The sequence below is a fragment of the Sphaerodactylus townsendi genome, linkage group LG05 (assembly GCF_021028975.2).
Source record: "Sphaerodactylus townsendi isolate TG3544 linkage group LG05, MPM_Stown_v2.3, whole genome shotgun sequence".
NCBI classification, from domain to species: domain Eukaryota; kingdom Metazoa; phylum Chordata; class Lepidosauria; order Squamata; family Sphaerodactylidae; genus Sphaerodactylus; species Sphaerodactylus townsendi.
Window position 1 is genome coordinate 21,853,883 of NC_059429.1, and position 16,270 is coordinate 21,870,152.

At 45.6% G+C, this 16,270-nt stretch overlaps 1 protein-coding gene across 1 annotated transcript; it reads left to right on the forward strand.

Annotated features, from left to right (window-relative positions):
* Positions 1–203: 203 nt before the first annotated feature.
* On the forward strand, positions 204–15,876 carry LOC125433587 (MARVEL domain-containing protein 2-like). The gene is made up of 6 exons (XM_048498218.1): positions 204–382; positions 3,672–4,934; positions 7,091–7,275; positions 10,481–10,652; positions 12,596–12,646; positions 15,348–15,876. The coding sequence occupies exons 2-6, from the start codon at positions 3,747–3,749 to the stop codon at positions 15,465–15,467; spliced, it is 1,716 nt and encodes a 571-aa protein (XP_048354175.1). The 5' UTR covers positions 204–382; positions 3,672–3,746; the 3' UTR covers positions 15,468–15,876.
* The last annotated feature ends 394 nt before the right edge of the window (positions 15,877–16,270 follow it).

A 16,270-nucleotide genomic window follows, 5' to 3' on the forward strand; every position in this document is an offset into this window, starting at 1 on the left:
ACTCTGCGGTTCTCTAGTGGAATCCAACGATTCCAAGAGGAAGACTGACCTAGCCTCGAGGGAGCTGGACATTCCCTTTATCCATGCCTCCCAGGCAACGTTCCGGCCAGCCAGGAGTTAATAATTAACCACATGGGAGACTGATAACAAATTGGGTTTGGAGCTGGACAACTTCTGGACACTGCAGAATTATTTTCACTTTCTGGCAGCTGTGTAGCGGTTGAGCCCTTCCAAGCTTCCCCCTAATGCGTGCCAGCAGCCCCAACCTACGAGAAGAAGGAAATTGTAGACTTCCTTTGGGGCTTTGAATCAGCAGGCCAAGCCATTGGGAGTTTCATCCCCGTCTTTACAGTGTCTGCTGGGGATCGCAAGGCTGTTGAAGGTACTGTGAAAAGTAACGGGGAGCAGGGTTGCAGGGGGATTCTGGGGAAAACAAAGCATCTCTGTTTCGTCTCTTTCCAGATTCATTTATTTCCCCCCCCCCCCCTCTGTGCTTTCAGTTCTCCACTTTCAGCTGTCTGTTTTGTCAATGTGGTTGTATTGTGCAGGGAGGCTAGAGGGTTTTTACAGGCAAGTTGTATGGTATTTATACAAACAACATATGTCACTTATGCATACAACTTGTGCGTTGAAAAATACGTACGCTTCACAGGGGAAACAATTGGGTGAGAAGAAACAGGAAATGATGCCAAGATTAATTGAAGCCTGATTCACGGAAGAGGGAAGCACATTCAAAATGGATTCAAGACAGCGGAAGTGGGAAAAGTTGAAGTCATCCCAAGTAGAGAACCCCTAGATTTGTGGAGGATTTGCCAGACATTTTCTAGATACTGTTCTTCTAACTGCTTGTGTTAGTAGTTAATCAGTATCCCCTCAAGTAGGTTTGCCAACTCTGGGTTGGAATATCGTGGAAATTTGGGGGCTGAACATTACAATCAATGGATTGTACAGTCTATACCACAGGTGTCAAACTCGCGTCCCTCCAGATGTTATGGACTACAGTTCCCATCATCCCCTGCCAGCATGATGCTGGCAGGGGGTGATGGGAACTGTAGTTTGTAATATCTGGAGGGCCGTGAGTTTGAGACCTATGGTCTATGGAGCTGCTGTATTCTCCAGGGAAACTGATCTTTGTAATCTGGAGAACTAGAGATTCCAGAAGAATTCCAGGTCCCTTTCTCAACCTTTAAGTTGAGTATTGTTCAGTTCAGTTTAAAATGCTAGGCACAGTGGTGGGATTCAAATAATTTAATAACCAGTTCCAGTGGTGGGATTCAGATAATTTAACAACTAGTTGTTTACAAGCACCATTTTAACAACAGGTTCTGCCGAAGTGGTGCGAACCGGCTGAATCCCACCACTGGCTAGGCACTATGTGGAACACGGAAAGGCTCTGGCCTCTGCCCGACAGGTATGAAAACTTTGTTAGGAGATCAAGTGGCTGTCAAGAGAAGCTTGAGTGAGTTTTTACACAAGCAGTGGTTTTATAGTCCTCCTTAACAATAAAACAGCAGCAATTAAATCCTCCAGTTTGTGAAAACTACGGTACCAGGGAGATAAGATGACAAAAATGTAACACAGTTTTAAACCAACAAGATGTACAGACTCACACACCAGAAATGCTTGCCAAGTTTTCGTCTGGTCCCACTAGCTATCTAGGCCAGTATCTGTGGTCCATCAATCATGTGTCTTGACCCCCCCAAAAAGCAGTAGAGTTGGCGCAAATCTTTCAAGTATAAATTCTCTGCATTAAAAAAGGAGCTGAGGTAAAAAGGTGTGAATCCTATCATAAATCTTCCAAATGCGAATTCTCTGTTCAATTGGCTAGAACAGAATTAGCAAAGCTGAAGGGTCCTAATGTTAAAAGCCGGGGGGGGGGGGGGGGAGAGGAGGTGACATAGGATGTCTGAAAGGGTTTTTTTTTTTTTGCACTTTTCTACTTTTTGTAATCCTGGAGCTACTGCATTGCAATGAGATCCCTTGTACTATTCAATTACATTGTTTTATACTGTGTACATCTTGAGTCCCAAGTACAAAATTGGTACAGAAAGAAAAAAAGGGCAAATAAATAATAAATAAAATAAACAATGATGGGCTGACCGCTGCTGTACTCATTTGCCCACCACCCCTTAAAACATTTTCTGGCACCAGCCTGTAGATATCCCTTCAATAGGCTTGAGCTACAATAATTAAATCAGGTTGATGTTACTCAGCATGGAAAGCTATAACTTTAATTGGACGCCTCTTGTTGTTATTATGTATTATGGTTATTCGCTGTTTTTATGAGTTTTAAGCTATTTTATGGGATGGAGCTTATATATTTATATTTGTATGACCGCTCCTGTTGATGTTCAAATAATGTTGTTCACCGCCCGGAGCCCTTCGGGGATCGGGCAGTATATAAATTTAAGAAATAAATAAATAAATAAATAAATAAATAAATAAATAAATAAATAAAATAACTGCCTATTTGTACATATGAACCCTTTGTGAAAGGGACATGGCCTTTTTTCCTGGCCCGCTGGCAACTTTAATGCCAATGTTAAGATTAAGAGGCTTAGGGAACATTGAACAGACTCTGTTGTATTCTGCAGTTGAGGGGCAACCACGAAAAAGGCCCTGTCTCTGATAGCCATCTGCCTAACTTGTGTTCCTGTTTACACTGAAGTGCAGATTCATGTGAGATATTATTTATGACTGTGACATGGGTGTTTTAGATATTAGGTCTCAGAGCAAGGCTATGGGCTTCAAGGGGCTAATTTAAAGGATGTTATTGTTGGACACCTTCCATCTATACATGCAGAGCTTCCCATCTCTAAGGGTCAAAAATGTTTCCACTATATCAGAGCAGTTCACAGAGATGCTTAGTGAGAGGGTTGCCAATAGAATTGCCAGGTGTGGATTGTGAAACTTCTGGAGATTTCAGAGGTTAAGCGGAATCGGGAAAGGGGAGGGGCTTCTGCAGTGTATAATGCCATAGAAGCTGACTCCCAAAGCACCCATTTTCTACAAAAGAACTGATCTCAGTCAGCTTGAAACCAGCTGTAATGTCATGAGATTATCTGGCAGTTGGGAACCGTAGCTGCAGAAGCATATGTTGGCTCCAATGAGGAAATCACTGGGGTTTCTTCCAACCAGTTCATGGAAGCCCCATTTGGGAATGTGGCAACCTCAAGAGAGAAAGACAGACATTGTCCTTCATGTCCTACAGCCAGATACTTAGTAGGGGAATGCCTTGTCCGAAAGCATCTTTTGAAACTCCAAATCTCTTTCTAACTTAGCTCTCCCCAGTGGACCCGCATCAATGAGCTCCTGCTTAATTACTCATTCAGATAGTGATACCCACTTTTCTCCCAAATCAGCTAAAAGTGTTGATCTCCATTTTATCCTCACAACAATCTTGTGAGGGAGTTTAGGACTGGCCTATGATCTTCCAAGGAGTTTCCAAGGCAGAGTGAGAATTAGAACCAGAGTTTCCTTATTCCTAGTCTGACACTGTAACCCCTACTGAGGTAATTCTGACTGACTGAGGCAATTCTGACTGAGGTAATTCTTTCAATTCACTGCCCTCAACAAGCTGTTTCCCAGCTCAGAGATTCTATTGAGAGCAATTATCATTAAAAAAAAACAATGTTGTTGTCTCCAGTTAACCTTTAACTTGCTTGCTTTAGATACACCCCCTTCATCCTCCTCGCATAATGATAGGCAGATAATGTCAGTCTTTGGTCTTGCAGCCATTTGGGGGAATGGCCTCTGAAGAGCCAACTGCCTCAGACAGAGAGAAGAGACGACCTGTGGTGGATGTCAGTGGAGATCTGACCAGTTCCATCTACTGGCCAACACGATCCTGGACAAAAAGTTCTGGAAATTCATGGGATTCTACCTCTTCAGAGGGTCTCCATGTCTCTCCTGATGGACCTTCTACACGTCCTCAATCAGCTTTTGCTGATTTACCTCAGGACCCAGAAACCTCCTCTCTGAAACCAGTCCGACGATTCATTCCACCATCTTGGAAGAACTTTTTTCACAAGTGGTGGAGGAAACCTTGGTTGGAGCCAACTTATGTAAACTACTATACAGAAGGTGAGAAGAGTTCCCTGCCATTATCTCCGCTTTTCAACCATCCCCAGAAGATCATCTCTGATAGAGAAGAGCTCCCCAATGATGAAGATGACAGTGATTTCAAAAAGCCACCTTCAGCCTCTATCGGTTTTTCAAGGTATGAGAAGACGTTGCTGACCCCAAGTCAGGGTGAACTGTCAACAGGCCCACCAAGCTATAAGGAGAAGCTGGAGGCCTATGACTATAAATATTCTTACATGAAATCTTGGCCAGGTCTGCTTCGGTTGTTGGGAGGTCTAGAACTCATCTTGGGGGGGATGGTTTTTGCTTGTACGGCTGCCTATATCCAGAAGGACTATCAATGGTCTCAACTATATGGCGGTAATCTTCTCTCCAATGGTATCATCGGGGGAGGATATGGATACAACTACTTTGGTCCGATGACTCCCTTTGTGTTGGTGGTGGCTAGTCTGACCTGGCTGGTGACAGTGATCCTGCTAGGCCTGGGAGTGACCATGTACTACAGGACAATCCTCCTCAACTCACACTGGTGGCCTTTGACAGAGTTTGGCCTGAACCTCCTCATGTTTCTGCTCTACATGGCAGCTGCCATTGCTTATGTCAATGACGTCAACCGTGGAGGACTGTGCTACTCCATCTTCGCCAACAACCCACTCATTGTGGCTTTGTGCCGGGTTGAAGGGGGTCAAATGGCGGCCATTGCTTTCCTCTTTATCACCATGTTACTTTATCTGACTGGATCCCTCGTCTGTCTTAAGATGTGGAGGCATGAGGCTGCCCGGAAGAAGGTGGCTCTGTTAAGACTCCGGGAGGCATCTCATGAGGATAGAACAAGGGCATACACATCCAAGGTGAGGCATCTGCTGTTTCCTTTCCATTCTGCTCAGAAATGCTATATGTTTACCATTTGCCTTCCACTGTGGTAAACATCCACCCTCAGCCACAATCATCCCCCTAAGAAACTGAGGAGTGGGAGGGAAAATGGCCTCCATAGTGACACTCTAGGAATTCTCCCATGTTTCTCTGCTATAGAAGAAGAAGAAAAAGCATTTATTGTCATTGTGCATGAACAACAAAATTTACAAGCATTCCCTGATGAACACTATTTCAGACCTCACATTCCCCTTCCTCACATTCCCCTTCCTCCACCCATCCCTACACAGCCCCAAACACATCAACATGAAACCATGGAGTTCAGTATAGCCACAGCTCTAGAATAGAAACTATCTCTAAGCCTATTTGTCCTTGTTTTTATAATCCTATATCATCTGCCAGATGGTAACATTTCAAAAAGAAAGTATGCCTGATGAGATGGGTCCTTCAGAATATTCTGAACTTTCTTTAGGCAGCCGGATTTATAAAGTCCTTCCAAAGAAATTAAAAGTTCTATAGAAATTAAGGAAAATTCCTAGAGCATCACTTGGAACTGACACCACGTCTTCCCCAATCTCTGCCCATCCCAGACACTGCCAACAAAAGTTCATGGCATTTGCCGAGGCAGTGCTGGAAACCGTTGGAAGGGTCTGGCCTGTAGTTCAGTGGTAGAGTTTTGCAAATAGGAGATATTTGGTTCAATCCCCAGGATTTCAAGGACCAAGTAGTGCGTATACAATATCTTGGAGGTACCCTGAAATTTTGGTGCCACTATCCTTAAAAATGCGCCCCCTGCAGGCCAAAACGTAAAAAAACACTAAAAAAATTAAAAACACACAAACGACCCTGAAATGTTGGCGTTTCCCCCACGTGACCAAATGGGGGTCCTCGGGGACATAGGGTACCCCCTGTCCCTAGGCAGGTATGCCACTGCTTGGATAATATCTACCTGCCAGAGTAAACACTGGGGTCAGTGGAATTACTTGCTATATGGCAGATTCATAGGTTCAAGAAAGGACCCATTGTGGATGTCCCAAGTCATCTCCAAAGATCTCCAGATGAAGGGGATTTGGGGATGGAGCATGGGAAGGACAGGGCCCTCAATGCCATAGAGTCCAGCTTCCAGAGCAGCCATCTTCTCCTGGGGAATTGATTTCTGTAGCCTGGAGATGACCTTTGATTCCAGAGGATCACTGGGTTCCACCTGAAGAGGGCATCCCTATTTCTGGGCTAGATAAAAAGAAGGAGGCCCTGGGGGTTCTGGGTATGTAGCAAACAAGATTGGAACTAGCGTGCCAAGTATGATATGACAGGAATGAACAGACCAAATTGGCACACTAACTTGGACTTATGTGTATATGACAATGGTTAATAAATCATTCCAACAACATTTGTACAAAGTTATTTTTTCAATTATTTTTCATATAAATATTAACACAATTATACCAATACTAACCCTATTCTAATATCCTATTGATGAAAGTAATAAAGTGCAATACATTTCTATAAAGTGCCAGTGTCAATAAAACAAATCAGTGTACAATTTTCATCATTTCATTTGTAAAGTGTGTATTCAAAAGTCCATCTGAGAATTCAAATTGATAATTACATTTCCATTTTTTATGGGGTTCCCAAATGGAACTTCACAGACTCTCATCACGTATATTGTCAAGCAGATATTCAGAAGTCCATATGAGACTGCACAATGTTCAATTCCAAGGGAAATTTTATGTTTCTATTTTATATGATTCCCAAATGGAACTTCACAACAGAGCTAGTATATCCTGTGTCTTGAGTCCATACATGGATGGTACTTTGAAACTGAGAATCCTGTATAGAATCGCACCACGCGTCTGAATGCGTTTTCGAAGGTATCTTCCTCAGTATACCGATTCTCAATAGCTTGATTTCATCCTGGGGTTAACATTTTTATACAGTGTCATCCTTCCCCTAGAGATCTGGGTATGTAACACAACACTGCTTCTTGCAACTATGTAAAAACCATCTCCAAGTGAATGATGATCTGAAGGGATCTTTCTCAGGTTGAGAATGGACAGGGGTCCCCCCATGTAAATGATGCCCTCAGCCCCTTCTGCAAACAGTGGACTTCACTCTTCTGCATTCCTTTCCACAGCAAAAGCCAGCCCCGCTGCAAGCTGTGCCCAAGCAGGCTGTGTCCGGGAATGAAGTTCAGCCGTCCAGAAAGGTCACCAGGCGAGTTGAGTTTTCAGAGAAGGGCGAGGAGGATCCCACAATGCTCAACTACAGCATCCCGACAGGCCATCACCCCAAACCACATGTCATCCCAGATTATGTTATGTAAGTGGCTGAGTAATGGTTAATATTTGGGGATGGGCGGGGGAGAAGGCCTGGCCTTTTTACTAACGTGTAAGGGTGAGCCAGCGAACCCAGCAGAGCCTCAGACAGAGCACAGGAATGCCTGCGCCATCTGTTGCCTTCTGGGCGCACACACTCACCTGTCACAAGACCCCCATGACTCACGGGTCACAAGATGCCCCAGACAAAGGGACAAAGGGTCACAAGACCCCAGGTGTGTACTTGACCCAGACAGGAACGTTTCCTCCCGCACGTACACAGCCCCTATGAGTCATGTATTGTGCAACCTTCTCCCACTCTCCCGCCTTCCCAAACCCTTAATAAAAGGTGCCAGGGACCCCAGCTCGGCAGATTAGCCGCTGGCTTCTCTCCACTGGATCCTGATATCGCTGCGTCTCGTCTCTTCATTGCGTCGGCTGTAACAACTTCACTAACGACTTTCAAGAGTGGGAGAGCTTCCTTGCAGGACTGGACCAGGGTCCAACTGAAATCAGATTTCAAGACAACATGGATTCCTTGAAGAGCTGCCAGTCGCCAGTTGGGGCCGAGAATTCTCCCAGAATTACAACTGATCTCCAGCCTAGACAAATCAGTTCTACTAGAGAAAGTGGCTGTTTGGAGGATAAACTCTATGGCATTATATCCCTCATCTCCCCAAACCCCTCCCTTTCCAGGCTTCACCCCCGAATATCTGGGAAATTCCCAGCCCTGAACTGGCCACCCTATTTGCTACACAAACCCCTTCCTTGTGGCCATGAATCCCACGGGTCAATTACGTATCTTGCGAAGAGCATCTTCATCTGCTTGTCCTGTGAACTCTTCCCAAATATTTTATTCTTCTGAATCTGCCTCACCTGAGTCACGCTTTTGGTCCACCAAACTCCGTTTTGCCTCCTCTAGCAAGTGGAGAATGTTCCTCCTCAGTTCTGCTACCTGAGAGCTCTTCAACAGGATACGTCGAAGTCTCCTAAAACCTTCTTATGTACAAAGTTTATGAATCAGTGAAGCTGCTTTCTACTGAGTAAGAGACTGGATCTATCAAGGTTGTCTTCTCTCTTCTGACTGGCAGCAGCCCTCCAGAATCTCAGGCAGAGATCCTTTACATTGCCTGCTACCAGATAATTTTAACGGGAGATGCCGGGAATTGAACTGGAGACCTTAGGCTCGCAAAGCAGGTGCTCTGGCATGGAAATGGTCCCTCTGCAAAAGTCATGGCTTCTAATAAGGGTTGTCTCAAAAGTAGCATCATGTTACCAGATAGGATAATCCTCTTGACATATTGGGTGCTGTGTGGTTTCCGGGCTGTATGGCCATGTTCTAGAAGCATTCTCTCCTGACGTTTCACCTGCATCTGTAGCGGGCATCTTCAGAGGATCTGTGGCTGGCATCTTCAGAGATCCTCTGAAGATGCCAGCCACAGATGCAGGTGAAACGTCAGGAGAGAATGCTGCTAGACACGGCCATACAACCTGGAAACCACACAGCACCCAAGTGATTCCGGCCATGAAAGCCTTCGACAATGCTCTTGACATAGTTTACTCAGCCTGGTCTTCTATGTTCTCTTAATGACACAGGAAAAATTGTTGACAAGTTTTGAGTAACATCCATGCCCTATGTCAAGGTTTTTGTTGACATTTGATGTGGACTTCCATGGAGTCTGACCACTGGTTCATATAGAAAATATGGTCTCTGACCAGCAACAAGCATTGAGCCAGGCAGCTGGTCAGACAGGAGAGAAGAATCCAAAGGGTCCAAACGCAAGGAAACTGGTCTATAGAGCATACCAAAAAAATCAAAGGCCTTTTACGCACAAGTTGTTTACAACATATCTTGCTGCCAAATGCTTTTCTTTTGCTTTTACTTCCACACTTTTTTTCCTCCATTTGATCCTGGAAACATTTTCCCTTCATTTTCCCTCCATTATTTCCCCAAGCATTTTTACCACAACGTTTTAAATCTATTTCTGAACTAGCTTCCCTTGAGTATGCGATCATGTTGAAACAGCCTTTATTTCTCTACCCCACCGACAGTAAACTGCAGCAGCCCCTTGTCAACTTCCTCCTGCAAGAGCAACTTCCCTTGTCAGTTTCACTTGCTCCTAACTAGACAGTGCATATTTTCCTTAAAGGGACATAGGTCATTTGAGATGAAATTGACAAAGCTGATCCAATTGACCTGTTTTGGGTCTGCACCTTTATGCTACATCACTAATGAAATGGAGGGGGAAAAAATCAAATTCCTTTTGAAAAATGGAGTACAAGGGGGTGGAAAAAATGGCTGAAGGGCAGCGTTGTTTTTCTGTGTCATGGATGCCATCTCACCACCATTAGGAATAATACATTTTCAGCATGAGGAATAAATGCAGCTGAAGGAACAAGTAGGGAAATGGGGGGGATAGGGGGTGTAAGGAATGGTTTTGCAGAATACATTTCCAAGACACAAGGTTTGACCACTGAGGAAATCTGTGGTAAACTGTGCATGCAGAAAAGGCCATCGACTAGATCAGTGGTGGCGAACCTATAGCACAGGTGCCAGAGGTGGCACTCAGAGCCCTCTCTGTGGGCACATGCAGAGTCTCCCTCACACACACACATCTAGGCTGGTCTGGGCTGCTGGGCTCAATTATTAGCATTAAACCTAAGACCTAGTTTTGGGGAAGCAGTGTAGGTTACCCTGTTAAATGCTGTTAAACCCCACTGATTTCATGCAAAGAACTAAAGCGTGATCCTTTACCTGGGATTAAGCTTGGTTGCTGGCAATGGGGCTTGTTCTGAGTAAACCGTCCTAGGGTTGTGATTCACCCGTTGGAAGAGTTGCACGGTTGCTTCAAAGCAAAGCCACTGACTACCGCCAAACTTACTCCCGAGCAACACATGCCTCTGAGCCAACTGTTTTTTCTAAACTAAAACCTCCGTATTCAGGTTAAATTGCCGTGTTGGCACTTTGCGATAAATAAGTGGGTTTTGGGTTGCAGTTTGGGCACTCGGTCTCGAAAAAGTTCTCCATCACTGGACTTGATGTTACTTTGATGTATTATTCCTGATGGTGGCAGGATGTCACCTGTGGTGCAGAAGAACAACCATCCTTTTTTCTTCTGTCAATCGCCTGTCAATCCTTTTGTCAATCGCCTGTCAATCCAATAACAGTCCCCGTTATTTTCCTCCCTCCCCTCTTCTGCACTGCACAGGAAGTATCCACCAATCAGATGCACAACTGATCAGGAGAAATACAAAGCCGTCTTCAAGGACCAATACGCTGAGTACAGGGAGCTGTACCAGGAAGTCAGAGTCACCCGGCAGAAGCTGAAGGAGTTGGGGGAAATGCTGGAGAAGTTGCCCCACACCTATGAGAATAAGAAGGTTGGTTTGCATGCATGTGAATGGGTTTTTTTAAAAAAGGGCTTCCAAGAAGATTGCAGTCACCTTTCCTCACCAGTATTTTACAATGCTAAGGGCAAGGAACAGTTTGCATATAAATGATAGGAATGAAGAACACGCAGGGCACCAATCAAGACAATCACAGGGGAGGGGAGGGAAAGGAAATTTCACGTGTGCCAAGCAATGCAGGATTGGTAAATTTTATTAATTTATCAGTATCGGTCAGTATCAGTATCGGTCATAATTGCTAATAGTAGCCCATCTAGATGGTTGCCCATCTACAGTCTCAGGTTCTCTGCGAGGAAAGGCTACTTTAGAACACATTCCAAATAAAATAAATATCAATTATGCAGCAAAATAGAGTAAGGGGGTCACATGACCAATACTATGTTATTATAGCTACTGTTCTGCTATAAATGTGTCTACATGGAAAACAGTAGAATCATAGACTCATAGAGTTGGAAGAGACCACAAGGGCCATCAAGTCCAACCCCCTGCCATGCAGGAACAAACAATCAAAGCACTCCCAACATATGTTCATCCAACCTCCAAAGAAGGAGACTCCACCACACTCCAAGGCAGTGAATGTGGTGATGTAATAGTCTTTGAACTATATAATTTCAGAGGATATCCATGCTGGTCTCCAGTAGAACAGTTAGAGTCAAGCCCATTAGCACCTTTGAGATGACCAAGATTTTCAAGATGTATCCTGATGGTGTTACTGGACTCAAATCTAACTGTTTGAGCTGTATATAATTATTTCTTCTACTCATATATGTGTGTGGGTTGCTGAAAATCTTTATAACCCCTATGAGGTATGCCACTGGAGGGAAGGCAACAAGATCTAGTCCAATCTCAGAAGTTAAGCAGGGTTGGTACCTGTATGGGAGACCACCCAGGAAGACTGTAGTAGAAAGCAATAGAAAACCAGCCCTGCTTCTCACTTGCCTCGAAAGCTCCTTGGCGTAAGTTGGTTGTGACTCGATGGCACTTACACCATACAAGGTAGGCTAGCAATAGAGTTGAGATTGTGTTTGGGCAGCAGATTCTGGCAAGATGAGGGTTCCTGTATTCATTGCGCTAATTCACATTGCTCTGGGAAGCTAAGGCTCACTCCCAAGATGCCTTGCAATGCTGCAAAGAATTCTGGGAGCAATGCTCAGACCATTTATGCTTATATGATTTATGCTTAGACTTGTGGTCTCCTTTGCATTGAGCATTCATTCCCTTTGGGTTGGATTCTCAAATGTGCACACATTTTCTCCTGTCCCAAATTCTCTGCACCTCAGATCAGAGAATCTCCATGGTTTCTGAAACCTCTGAAAATGTGACTTTTCCTCCCCCTTTGCAAGGAGAGCGAATGGAACCAACATGCATTTCACTTTTCAAGGTTGTTGGTTTTTTTGCTCCTCCTGGTTTTCTCCACCCACACAGAAGCAGTCCTTCCCACTTTTCCAGCCACCGTTTCAGAAGGATTGAAAGAACTGTTTTGTTTGCTGAATTTTGACGCCAAGGGTCTATTGCTCAAGCATTTGACCTAAAATCTCTAACAAATTAATGCTAGACCAAAGTCAGCACCTCCCCACCCCCCAACCAAAAAAGGCAGCAGGCAACCTCCCCAGCTGAAAGATGCATTGATAGAGCAAGCAAGTCGGGGCGGGGCAGGCAAAATGACGGATCTGCTTGTCTGGGGACACTTCACAGCGGGAGAATCCCCTGTTTAAGCAAACAAACATACAGGAGGGAAAAGGAAAAAGACACTGCAAAGCAAACAGTCGCAAAGCAAGCATGGCATGCATACATTTCTCATAGTTGCATTGATACCTGTAGAAGACTGCCGCCTGATGTCAACTACTGGGTTGTTTACTGGGGCACTGGCATGGTCAGTGGGGTTTTACCAACCATCGTGTACTTTTTGCACACAGGACCAGAGCAGGGTTTCCACCGTGCGGAAAGAATACGAGGACAAGAAGAAGGTGAGTGCAGTGAAGGGACAAAGGGGGCAAAGAGGCCTTCTTGGGGCTGCCCACTGGTGGGTATGGAAACAGCTTGCCTGGATGGAGGACCCAAGGAGGGGACTGATGGAGGACCAACCCCTCTGCGTTGGACCAACGCTATTGCTTGCTGGCCCCATCAGTGCTACGACAGCATAAGCCAAGATCCCTGCCTTCTAGGGCAGCTAATTTCCAGGTGGGAGCGAGAGTTCTCCCAAAATTGCACTTGAGCCGCAGACTATTGAGATCAGTTCCCTTGGACAAAATGGCATCTTCAGAGGGCAAACTGTGTGACATCACTTCCTTCCAGAGCTTTCTCCCCTCCTCAAACCTCCCCCCTCCCGCCCCAAGCAGACTCTGCCCCCAAATCCCCAAGAACAGTGCACACTACTTCTCCCTCAGATGCAAAGCTTCCAAAGGAGGCCAGCTGGCGTCTCCTCCCTCCTGCGGGGATTTCCGCTCTTGCATGGCAGACCCTCCCGCAGTTCCCAGATGAAAACAGGGGAAAGCCCTGGTCTTGTGTGGAGGATTGCTGGCCAAGTTCTCCACACATCAAACCACTTGACAACGCTCGCTGTGTTTGTTTGCTGCGCTCCTGATTTTGAAGCCAAGAGGCTGTTGGTATTTTTTATTACAGATCAACTAGGGGGCAAAAATCTCCCAGCAATGTGTTACCCGGCAGTTGAAAATGACCCTTTGTCCACTGAAGCATGCAAAATAGCAGGGAGGGAGATTTCCTCGTCATCTTCTTAGAATCTCAGGGTGGCATCCGTGGTTCTTCCTTCTTTCATTTTTATCCTCCCAACTGCCCTGTGAGGTAGGCTAGGCTGGCACAGAGAGAGGCTGGCCCAAGATCACTCCACAGCTGTGAATTTGAACCTGGGTCTCCGCAGCCACAGTTTGACACACTGGCCCTTTCTGGACAAATCCCCTAAAATGTTTTTTTAAATGTTTTCAATCTCCCCCCTTTACAACAATGGATGTCTGCAACCCCCCCTCCCCCTGAAATGATTCCTGACAACCATTACGCGATCCCCCGCACACATTTTTTAGTTCTGTGTTGAATCGATGCTTCATTGCTTCTCAGTCTCCTGCTGCATTCTATATTCTGAAATATCTGACATTTCAAAGATTACCCCCCCCCCAATAAAAGAACAGAGAAATGCTGCAAATAAACAGGCAAGGGAAACCGAGGGAGCTCTGAAATTGGCGCAGAGGGAAACAAAGAAGCATGGGAAACTTAGCCAATCGATCGCACGGCAACCGAAGTTGTTTTCAAAACGTTTCAACCGGAGAATAATTTTAAAATGGGGATTCATTAAAAATGTTTTGAGGCCAGAAATAAAACTTTTTGGGTGCAACAGCAATATGGAACTCCATGGAGGAGATGTTCTTTTTCCTGCCTCAAAACGGTTTTAAAGGTTTGTGCGGAAAGGTCCACTAATTACTGCACCACCTTGTCTCTTGAAAGATGACACGGGACAACAAAGCAAACTCTGGTAGTCAACAATTAACCATGGCTTTAAAAAGACCAGGACTTCAAAGTTATTTCTAGTGTTGTCAACTCTGGGTTGGGAAATCCCTGGAGATCAGGAGGTGGAAGCTTGGTTGGATGAGGTGTGGGGAGAGAGCAGGGACATAAGAACATAAGAACTAGCCTGCTGGATCAGACCAGAGTCCATCTAGTCCATCTCTCTGCTACTCGCAGTGGCCCACCAGGTGCCTTTGGGAGCTCACATGCAGGAGGTGAAAGCAATGGCCTGCTGCTGCTGCTGCTGCTCCCGAGCACCTGGTCTGCTAAGACATTTACAATCTGAGATCAAGGAGGATCAAGATTGGTACCACCCAGGGGGACATATGGGGTCAAATGTCCCTGGGCTGCGGCCATTTAGTCATGTGGGAGGTGGAAAATCACTCCCCACCCCTTCTCCTCCCCCCCCCCCGATCTATACACTGACTTGGTGCAAAAAAAGTTGTTTGGTCGTGGTGGGGGAGGGCAGCCACTCATGGGGGTGGGGACCAGAAAACTCAGATTTTTCACTGGACTATATTTTCCCTAGATATGTTTCTGGGAAGGAAAGACCTAAGTAGACTATAAGGCCTTAAAGCCCACCCTCCAAAGAAGCCATTTGCTCCAGGCCACAGGAGTGTCAAACTCGTGGCTCTCCAGATGTTCATGAACTACAATTCCCATCAGTCCCTCCCAACATGAGCATTGGCTATACTGGCAAGGGTTGATGGGAATTGTAGTTCATTAACATCTGGAGGGCCGCGAGTTTGACACCTGTGCTCCAGGGAAACTGATCTCTGTAGTCTGGAGATCAGTTGTAATTCTGGGAGAACCCCAGTCTGGCAATACTCACTGTCCTCTTGAACTGGGACAGGAAGGGAGTTACGCATGCACAAGTTGAGGAGTCTGCTTGCTGCAGCCCCCTCCTCTTAATAATAGGGATTTGTTTAACATCAGCCCCAGGGAATCCAGTTGCACTCCACCTGTCTCAAACAACTGTTCAGGCAGAAATGTCACAGATGTAAATGGAAATCAAAATAAGATGGGAGCCTTTGCAGGATGAAATGGGCAGGGGTGGTGGTGATAAAAGAAATCTGTGGCTGTTTCCTTGCCCCAGCAGCCTCTGCTTTAGTGGTCTCTACCCAGGGATTGATAATTTGCATCTGATTCCAGGATCCTGCCTTCCTGGAGAAGCAGGAACGCTGCGATTATCTGAAAAGGAAGCTCACGCACATCAAGGCCCAGATCCAAGCATTCGACAGCGAGGCTGAAGAAGGCTCTGTGCACTTCTGAGAGAGCTCTGGACGTGACCCTCCTGGCCTTGTGCAATAGACTTGACTTTCTGCAGTGCAAACTGATCATTGGCTCAGGTTTGGGGAGGGGGTTGTTGATGAAGGAGGGACAGGCAAGAGAGACATGAACCCCCATATGGAAATCTCTGATCAGGAGGAAGGAGACAACAGCCATTTATGCACTTGTGGCCTCCTTTGCATTGAACATTCATGCCCTTTGGGTTGGATTCTCGGATATGCACAGATTCCCTTCCTCCTGAACTCACCATGCCTCAGATCAGAGAATCCCCACAATTTCTGAAAGTTCTGAAAGTGCAACTTTGCCTCTACCTTCACAGGGACACCAAAGGGAATCAACATGTGTTTCATTTTGCTCAGGTTTTCTCACTCCTCCTGGCTTTCAGTACCCACCCAGCAGCAGTTCTTCCTGCTCTTCTGAGCACACTTTCAGAAGAATTGAAAGGGCTGTTGTTGGTTTTTGTTTTTTTTTTAAATCACACTGAGAAGAAAAAGAGGCTGATTCCGCATGGGCCAAAAACAACAGTGTGAAAACGGTGTGAAAACAGTATAAACCCTTTTACGCCATTTTAAACCCTTTTACACCATTTTCACACCGTTTTCACACTGCTGTTTTTAGCCCATGCGGAATCAGCCAGAGTTTGGATTTATACCCCCCTTTCCTCTCCAGTAAAGAGACTCAAAGGGCTGACAACCTCATTTCCCTTCCCCCCCCCCCCCGTGATGTGGGTGGGGCTGAGAGAGCTCCAAAGGACTGCGACTAACTCAAGGTCACCCAGCTGGCGT

Bases quoted from the DNA above. Each gene is read 5' to 3' on its own strand.
- LOC125433587 (XM_048498218.1), top strand. From the start codon at position 3,747: ATGGCCTCTGAAGAGCCAACTGCCTCAGACAGAGAGAAGAGACGACCT. The intron at 4,935-7,090 runs GTGAGGCATCTG...TCCTTTCCACAG, and splicing joins CAAGGGCATACACATCCAAG to CAAAAGCCAGCCCCGCTGCA. The intron at 7,276-10,480 runs GTAAGTGGCTGA...TGCACTGCACAG, and splicing joins GTCATCCCAGATTATGTTAT to GAAGTATCCACCAATCAGAT.